Raw genomic sequence first — 8657 nt, 5'->3', positions numbered from 1 at the left:
CATTCCACATTACTCACTCGTTTCAAAGATGAATACTTGGGGCACTCCAACGTGAAGTTTCTCATAGTCTCCAGGCAACACTTACGCCTCCCAACATGCCATAGAGTATCAAGGACAAGTTTTAGTTCCACATCGACTTCTTTTGAGAAGGTCATCACAATATCGTCTACAGCAAACGCCAACAAAAAGGAGTGGTTCAAGTCTTACATCTGGGAGATGCTTGAACACACTTGTTTCCATTGGAAGAAGTTGGATTGTCCAAGGAAGCTTGGCACTGGAAAAGCAAAGAAGGGGATTTCTTTTCAGGTTAGTCCAATCATGATAACAGGAGATCTCTTGTATTAAATTCCTTTTTACTGCAGGACTTTGAGGAAATTGCAAAGAAAACTTGAAAAAAGATTGCAATCTGGTGTACCACCCTTGGTTCAATGTCATCAAGGATTATGAGAGTGGAAACCTCTTCAACATACTTGGGAAGCAAGATGGGAAAACCACGATCTTCTCTTCAGTTAAGTGGCATGTTTATCTTTGTTTTGAGTTTGACTTGCCATATGGAGTATTTATAAAATAATGTCAAATGCCACTTTTGGCCATATTGTTTTCGGTGTTTAACTCTAATATTGATCCTCTGTTATTCTGTACTCTTATTACTTCGCTCATTGGTTGTATGTTGAGAGTTAGTTAACCTTGAAACTCGGATCTCACTTTATTACTTTTGGCACATATATTGAAGAGTTAGGCTTTGCACCTTGGTTATCTTATGATAATTATGATGATTTATTATAAAGTATAAAGTCAAAACCACATGTGGTGCATTTAGTAATATAGGGAATAATCTTAGCAAATACTATCTAATACAGGGAGGGGATTTTGAGTGTATATTTAATTTTTATTTCGTAATGCAATAGGATTGTACTTTGACTCCAAATTCATATGTGCTAAAGGAGTCTAATTCTCACTTTTATTTTTTTGAGTTGATTATAAATTTTTATTAGCAATATCTATGCAAACTAAGTCTTACACCACTTAAATTGCTTATTAGTGCTTAGTATGAAGTGCGTTTTTAATTTAAACATTTGTTGATGGGATTTGAACTCAAGAACTGTTATCATATATTGATTCTAAATTTAAATTAGGTTTTTGGATTAGTTTGAGGTTGGACTGATCCATTTAGCACAAATCTACTTTTTTCTTTAATATTTTATTGGTAGTTTATTTTTTTCCCTTCTTTCAATGACATGCTCCTGACACTAATAACTTATATAATATTTGAAAATAACAACAACTTTTGTTTCAATGAAAACATGTGAGATAAATATTATCTATATTTTCTTACGCATAAAAACTTGTTATAATACAAGTCATTTAAATTGCAATAATAATCTTATACAAATAAACATACTAGTCATCGCATAGAAATGCTTTGTTTGCTTAAGTTAATAGTTGTGTTATTCTATTTATTATCCAATTGATCAAATGGAAGTTTATAATTAATTAACATATTTATAATTTATAACACAAGATTAATCTTATTATATATCAACTATTAGAAGGTAGAATAAACTAGAATATACTTAAAAGTGTTTATGAAAGTTTATAAATTATAAAGTTATTTATATATTATAAATACAGAATTAATCTAAATAAATAACAACCATTAGTTGATAAAATATCCCAAAATATCAAAGTATATTCTAAATTTATTCATTACCATCTAACATTTAAATGTATGCTGGAGCTGGGAAGGATTATTATTGGATTCTTGGATAGCAGCATCTGGCAATCCAAAAGCTTTGGAGATCATAGTATGAGCAGAATCCCCAGCAGATGGATGTGAGGCAAGCACTTCAACTCTTCCAATTGCAACAGGCAAGTCCCGAGTAGTATATTGTTCAAAGCGCTGACTTTTGATCCTACAAAAAGCTTGCTTCTAATTGGCTACCTGCAATCTGGGACGGTGTGTTCGATTCGATGCCCTGCCAAAGCCTGGTCTTATTCACCACGAGGCTCTGGCATTTGCGGAGAAGGGGACTGAATCCCTGTTCTTTGCGATTGCTTCGAAGAAGGATGTAGTCTCCTAGACTGTGTGGCAAAACGTATCCGCTGGGAATATCAAGCTATATCTGCTGAGTCTGATGCCGCAATGGGATGAAATCGCCCGGACGATCAGGCTACGGGCATCTGGATCGAGCAGGGTTTACGGCGGCTTCGCAAGTTCTCAATTTCTGGCCGAGCATGTTCGGCTTGCGAGATCAGTATCCCTTGACTATCAAGGGTGTGGAGCACCATCACCAGGAGGAGACAAGAGCAAGGAGCTTCTGCAGGCAATTCCGGTGTACAAGAAGATCCCACATCGTCGACTGCATCGACAATGGGTGGCCGGATGTTCACAAGCTGCTGCCTTATGATCCTTACGAGAAGGCTGGACAGATTTCAGTGACAGGTAGGTGAGACGAATGAGTTGGGGAAGTTTCTTGTTTTGCCGAGGATCTGTTCAACGCTGGTTTCTCTCGCGGGCTGCTATCTGTGCCACTATGGATTCAGCTGGCTACATTCTCCTGGCCAACATGTACATGGAAGGGTAGGTCAGATCGATGTTGTTGCCCCTCCGTCTGTGGAACACGATTCTCAGAGCAAATGCCGAGTGTTATTTTCTGGACATGAATAAAGGTTTTTATATCTAAACAGATTTATTTTAAAATCTTTTTGTCTTAGAAGTTCCGCCTTGGCTTGAGTATGACAGGCATGCCATGCTTTGGGATCAGGGGTCCTGTAATGACTGGGTGGTGCCGGTAATTTGGAGACAATTTAACCTCGAATCTCTGAAGGATGTTAGCAATGATTATTTTGCACTGCATCTCAGAGAAGGCCCTTCCAATGCAGGTTCGAACTCCATAGGCAAATGGCATGAACGCCATGGGATGCTTGGCTGCAGTTGCAGTACCATTCTTGAAGCGGGATGGGTTGAATTCATTTACATCATCTCCCCACAGATCTCGGTCATGATGCAGCGCAACGACATTAACGCTCACCCCCAGTCCTTTGGGAATGAACACGTCCCCCAGCATAGTGTCTTTAATGCACACCCTGGCGATGAGCGGCATTGTGGGATACAGCCTCAATGTCTCTCGCAGAATCATCTCAATCTGCACAAACAAGAACCATACAGCAAGCTCAGTTATGTGGATCAAAGGACAAATCTGATTAACTGGTTACCGTGGTTAGCTTGCTGACATCTTTGGGACTAACAACTTCTCCATCCAGAACTTGGTCAACTTCTTGTCTTGCCTTCTCTTGCCAATCGGGATAGAGAGCCAGCATCAACATTGTGAATGAGAGAAGTGGGGCCAAGCTGATAAACCCTGTAGCATAGAGTGTTTTCAACTCGGCGACAATCACGTCTTCTCTAACATCTGGATTATCCAAGAGCATCCCAATAAAATCAACGTTATTGCCTGTCGTCCTCTTTCTTCTCTCTCTCACTTGCTTACGAACAAGGTCATTAAACTGTTTCCGTACTTTCCACCGTTCAACGTTTATACCGAAGGGGATCAGCCTGCACCACAATATCTTCCGTAAGTCAGTACAGTTCATATGCTTTTTCCTTAAGCCACCTGTACCTGGCAAATGGTAACCAGCTCCAGGTCTCTTGACCATCTTGCAGGTTGAGCAATGTGATGCTATACTTGAGAATGTTCTGAAAGTCACTGTTTTCCAACCCCAGTGTTGTCCTCGCTACAACATCCACATTCAAGTTCATGAACTCAACTTGAACATCCAGCTCCCTCTCCACGTCTCCACTGTCCTTCACAAAGGCTTCCCATTTTGCCATGACTTGGCTTGTTGCATTGTTCACAGCTCCAACCATTGCCTGTGCAATAGAGTTCAGTCAACCTTAGACTTTGACTTTGTTAATGGAGTATCACCTTGACTTCGTCAATGTAGTATCTGGGCGCTACAATCTGTCTCTGCCGGGCCCAATCTTCTCCATTTGCATGGAAGAGACCCTTATGAAAGATATCATCAGAAAAGACTTTGATGAAGTGGGACTTGACGAAATCCTTGTGCTTCTTCATCAACAGATCCCATATTATCTTGGGCTCTGAGATCACAATCCGGGGCTCCCGCAGCCACCAGTTCAAGTGTACGTTCCCTGAAAGTCAAAGTGAATTTGAAAGTACACTAATAATGTTGTGAAATTAAATTGAATCCCACCATAGAATTTGATGTGCTGTGCGGCCCAGGGAAGAACATGAGGCAGAATATCGTGGCTGATCTCCTTCATGTCAGGCTTCCCATAGAAAACATCAAAGATGGGATTCGGAGGATTGGGTGAGCCTCGTATGCCTTGCTTCTCCATCACTGGACGGAGAGCACTGGCCACCCAATAGTAGCGCATGAGGAAGCTGCACACCATCCATAGAACAGAAAATGCAAGCACGAGTGCGACAAGAAGAACCGAGATGACATCCATTATTGGTGAGGCAGAGCTGAGACGAGGGCCGTAGAGAATTTATACACCAGCAAGTATTCACAGAGCTGCCCATGTGACGGACCTTGAAAGCACGAGCCTGAGATCTTTGTGCTTGACAAGGGCCGAATGACTACAGGTGGTAGTTTTACAAGTGAAGTCTTTTACAGGCAGTGTTCTTATGCCTCATTCTGTCCTCCAGAGTGATAATAAGAGCGGTGGGGGATGGCATGCTGTGGCTCAGGGCGGATCCCAGGCAAAAGCTACATATGTATAGCATGGGAGAAAATCACTCCTTTATTTGACCTTACATCTACCTCCTTCAAGAAACATTCTTGATGTCCTTCCTGGGCAGGACGGCCCAAACACTATGATGGACGACCCGGATGTTCGTTTCAGTAGATCTCGCAACATTCAGCCCTCACAGCACGAATCCTATAACATGGGAGGACCCGGAATCTCTCCCACCCACCCAAAAATTTGAACTTTCTTGCGAATAAAAGATCTTCTTGCGCCTCTTTTATTTGACCTTCCAAGTTTTGGATTACTTACAATGATCCAATTTTTCAGGTCTTATAAATAGAAATGTTGAGAGTAAACACCAGACGTGAGGGATGATGGCTCAGTTGCGAGGGATGATGGTTTGTGTCACTGGAGCATCGGGTTTCATTGGATCCTGGATTGTCAAATACCTCCTTGACAAAGGCTATACTGTACGTGGAGCAGTCCGAGATCCAGAGGATTTGCGCAAGGTGGAACACCTCAAAAATCTCAAGGGGGCCAACCAGAGGCTGGAGCTCGTAAAAGCTGATTTGCTCGACAATAGCCTAGTCGCGGCAACTGCAGGTTGCCAAGTTGTGATCCACACGGCATGCCCCTGTCCAGAGGCGAATTTCCGAATTACTAATCCGCAGACCGAGCTGATCGAGCCTTCAGTGAAAGGCACACTCAACGTCCTGAAAGCCAGCTTCAGTTCTGGAGTTTCCACTGTTGTGATGACGTCCTCGGTGGGTGCCATGTATTTGGATCCAACTCGGCCTCTGGAGCAGCCAGTGGATGAATCATGCTGGAGCGATGTGGAGTACCTTGTCCAGATCAAGGAGTGGTACTGCCTGGCGAAGACTCTGGCTGAAAAATCCGCATGGGAGTTCGCTGCTGCCCAAGGCAATGGTTTCAAACTGATTGTGATCAACCCAGCAGTCGTGATGGGTCCAGTTCTTCAGCCCAAGCTGAATGCGAGCAGCACCCACATTCTCAAGTATCTGACCGGATGCGTGAAGAGCTACGCAAATCGCTGCCAGGCATATGTGGACGTGAGGGATGTGGCACTGGCTCATGTTGCGGCTTTCGAAGATCCAAAAGCATTTGGGAGGTATTTTCTGGCAGAGAGATCGATCCACAGGGCGAGGCTTGTGGAAATGCTGGCAGAGCTGTACCCGCAGCTCCCAGTTCCTAAAATCTGCTCAGACACCAAAAATCCTGAAGCCGTTCCATACAAGATATGCAATGCCAAAGCCCGTCAATTGCTGGAATCAGAGCTGATAAACATTGGGAAGTGTCTGTTTGATTCAGTGGAGAGCTTCAAAGAGAAGGGATTTCTGTAGCATGTAAGCAATTAAATAATAATATAAAATAAATGTCTTAATTCAATGAATTTGAAACAAGTTATTGAAAAAAAAATAGACTACAAATAAATTCAGTTACAAAAAGTTGTCTCATGATTCATACTTAAGTCAGTAGAGGCTTTGGATTTGGACTTGTCCATGGATCGATTTCAAAGTAGAACTTCCAAAACGGAAACAGAAGATTCAACAATTGTCTGGAAATGCAAACAATGTGTGGTATGTCACCTTCTGTGATGGAAGAGTCCCATGGTTGCACGCAGCAGGCACTCAATGTGACCAACCACTAGTCAAAATCTAGGTCTCTGTCGATATAAAAAGCGTAGAATTTGCTCACTTGTTTGTAGAGCTCCATTTTAGTTTATAGTGCTCCCTCAAAGTTTCACAATCCACCTGTGGCACGCTGTTTCATCTTCACCATTCACCTCGGATTTCATGGCTGCGTTTGCTCCTGGTGAGGAGCTCGTCCTCTATGCTACTATCCCCCTCGCTCTCAATGCGGTGGTGAAGCTGGGAGCCTTCGACGAGATAGCAGATTCGGTCCTCTCTGCTTCTGAGATTGTTTCCCGGATTACAAACAACCCATCTGCGAATGTTGCATTTCTGGACAGAACTCTCCGAGTTCTGGCAACTTACGGGGTTGTGAACGAGACCGTTGTGCAGGGGCAGCGCAAGTATGGGCTCTCCGAGATAGGCAAGCGTTTTTCTCCAGGAACGAAATTGGCAGCGCGTGGTTTGAGTGTCATGTGCAATCACCGGATCTTCCTCAAGCCTTTCGAGCATCTTGCCGAAGGCATTCTTGATGGTGGCGAGCCATTCCGCAAAGCCCACGGCAAAACCGCATACGAGCTTGTGGCTGAGGAGCCGGAATTCAACAACAGCTTCAACCTCTGCATGGCCGATCATTCCAAGAGGTCCAGTGCTGTGCTGCTGGATTGCTACAAGGGATTTGCAAGCATCAAAACTCTGGTCGATGTTGGTGGCGGCAATGGAGCATTGCTGTGTGACATTCGAACTCGCTATCCGCATATCAAAGGCATAAATTTCGATCAGCCCCATGTTGTTTCTCAGGGAATTGCATCTGAAGGTATCCTCTCACAGATTTTTCATGCTCGATCATTCAAGCACTCTTTGTTTACTTCTTCCAGGAGTGGAGCATGCTGGTGGCGACATGTTCGGATCAATTCCCCAAGGAGATTCAATCATGTTGAAGGTAAAGGATCCAGAGTCAAATTCTCCTTGCCAATCTGGTGTTTCATTCCTTTCTAGTGGATTCTCCACAACTGGAACGACGAACAGTGCCTGAAGATCCTGCAAAACTGCTACAAATCCCTTCCTGCTCAGGGAGGGAAAGTCATTGTCGTGGAAGTTTTACTACCTTCTGAAGCTTATCAAGCTGCCAGTGAGTTTGAGTTGCGAATCGGACTGCTCCTAGATCTTGTCATGATGGTTAATTTCAACGGCAAGGAGCGGACCTTTGAAGAGTACCAGGCGCTCGCCGAACAAGCTGGTTTCAACAAAGTGCATCTTGTCAACGTCTCCAATGGACTAGCAATCCTGGAGTTTCACAAGTAGCCACTCTTGGCTGTCAACGTAACACAATGAAATTGTTTTTAAATTTTGATGTTGAATCATTCATTCATTTATATATGCCCACCATGAAACATGAAATCAAAAGATTTAGAAATGCCATTTTGAAGAAGATTGCCAATGTAGTCCATGTCTTCCCAAATCCATATAGAAGACAAGAGGACTGTACAGTCATGATTATCATGTTCAAGCACCATTAAATTTATGCTGTGTTTAATCTCATCCTAGTGGGAGAATGTACTTTAGTATGGTTTTGCTCTGCTTAACAATTTATGTGCTAGTCAGTACTGGAAAGTAGCATTCATTCATATTCTGTTTACATGGCCTTATGGCAACCCCCAAGAAGCCCAAGGGATTTAAATAAGCTGCATAAATGATTGTCTCCATAGTGGATGTTTTTTGTTGTCTCCACCTTTAATGTGCCTAGAGTCACCCACTTAGTCTCTTGTGCTTTCAGCCTGTGACTCACTGTTGCCCTTTGGGTAATGGTTCATGTAGTGGTCACAAGTGTATACATCATGTCTATTAGAAGGGCTTGGGCTTCTATCTCCAATAAAATTCACACAATTGCATTACCCATTTTGTATTGCCAAGGATAAAATGAAGGTTAGAGCTTTAAGGGATGAATGGTTTTAGATTTGGTTTTGGACTCAATCTTAAAGTTGTTCTAAGACTCATTATTAGACTTGGTTTCATTTAATCCAAACTTTATACCGTTTTGATTGTGATTTCAAAATCCTAATAAGTTCCATGTTGTTCTAGTCGGTGGGGTACCCTTTTCCTCGCGTTAGGCCACTAGTATGTCAAAATCGTGCCAGACACCATCTGACACTGTTTTGCATGTAAGTGTTAGATACAAGGAGTTGGTGCTTGTAAGATTAAGAGTGTATGGGACCCTCATTTCATAACGCAGCAGACTTGGAGTTTAGCTCCAAATTCAAGTGCATTACGTTTGGTATCAAAGCAATTATTTT

At 42.7% G+C, this 8657-nt stretch overlaps 3 protein-coding genes across 3 annotated transcripts; 2 read left to right on the top strand and 1 right to left on the bottom strand.

Moving 5' to 3' along the window:
• Positions 1-2711: 2711 nt before the first annotated feature.
• Positions 2712-4474, bottom strand: LOC9651590 (cytochrome P450 734A1). The gene is made up of 5 exons (XM_024665919.1): positions 4216-4474; positions 3927-4153; positions 3687-3871; positions 3235-3556; positions 2712-3146 (listed from the first exon to the last, which is right to left on the bottom strand). Exons 1-5 carry the CDS (start codon positions 4472-4474, stop codon positions 2712-2714), a joined length of 1428 nt encoding a protein of 475 aa, XP_024521687.1.
• Positions 4475-5085: 611 nt separating this feature from the next.
• LOC9651589 (cinnamoyl-CoA reductase 1) lies at positions 5086-6075 on the top strand. The gene has a single exon (XM_002992177.2). The coding sequence runs from the start codon at positions 5086-5088 to the stop codon at positions 6073-6075; it is 990 nt and encodes a 329-aa protein (XP_002992223.2).
• Positions 6076-6528: 453 nt separating this feature from the next.
• On the top strand, positions 6529-7668 carry LOC9651588 (caffeic acid 3-O-methyltransferase). Its single transcript, XM_024665918.1, has 3 exons — positions 6529-7180; positions 7242-7306; positions 7363-7668. Exons 1-3 carry the CDS (start codon positions 6529-6531, stop codon positions 7666-7668), a joined length of 1023 nt encoding a protein of 340 aa, XP_024521686.1.
• Positions 7669-8657: the final 989 nt, after the last annotated feature.

This window comes from Selaginella moellendorffii, unplaced genomic scaffold (assembly GCF_000143415.4).
Source record: "Selaginella moellendorffii unplaced genomic scaffold, v1.0 SELMOscaffold_130, whole genome shotgun sequence".
Lineage (NCBI taxonomy): Eukaryota > Viridiplantae > Streptophyta > Lycopodiopsida > Selaginellales > Selaginellaceae > Selaginella > Selaginella moellendorffii.
This window is presented reverse-complemented; position numbering and strand designations above follow the sequence as displayed.

Excerpts from the sequence above, each read along its gene's own strand:
- LOC9651590 (XM_024665919.1), bottom strand. The coding sequence starts at position 4,474 with ATGGATGTCATCTCGGTTCTTCTTGTCGCACTCGTGCTTGCATTTTCT. Across the intron at positions 4,154-4,215 it reads ACAGCACATCAAATTCTATG|GGAACGTACACTTGAACTGG; the intron begins GTGGGATTCAAT and ends TTTGACTTTCAG. Across the intron at positions 3,872-3,926 it reads ACTACATTGACGAAGTCAAG|GCAATGGTTGGAGCTGTGAA; the intron begins GTGATACTCCAT and ends TCTATTGCACAG.
- LOC9651589 (XM_002992177.2), top strand. The coding sequence starts at position 5,086 with ATGATGGCTCAGTTGCGAGGGATGATGGTTTGTGTCACTGGAGCATCG.
- LOC9651588 (XM_024665918.1), top strand. The coding sequence starts at position 6,529 with ATGGCTGCGTTTGCTCCTGGTGAGGAGCTCGTCCTCTATGCTACTATC. Across the intron at positions 7,181-7,241 it reads TCAGGGAATTGCATCTGAAG|GAGTGGAGCATGCTGGTGGC; the intron begins GTATCCTCTCAC and ends TACTTCTTCCAG. Across the intron at positions 7,307-7,362 it reads GAGATTCAATCATGTTGAAG|TGGATTCTCCACAACTGGAA; the intron begins GTAAAGGATCCA and ends ATTCCTTTCTAG.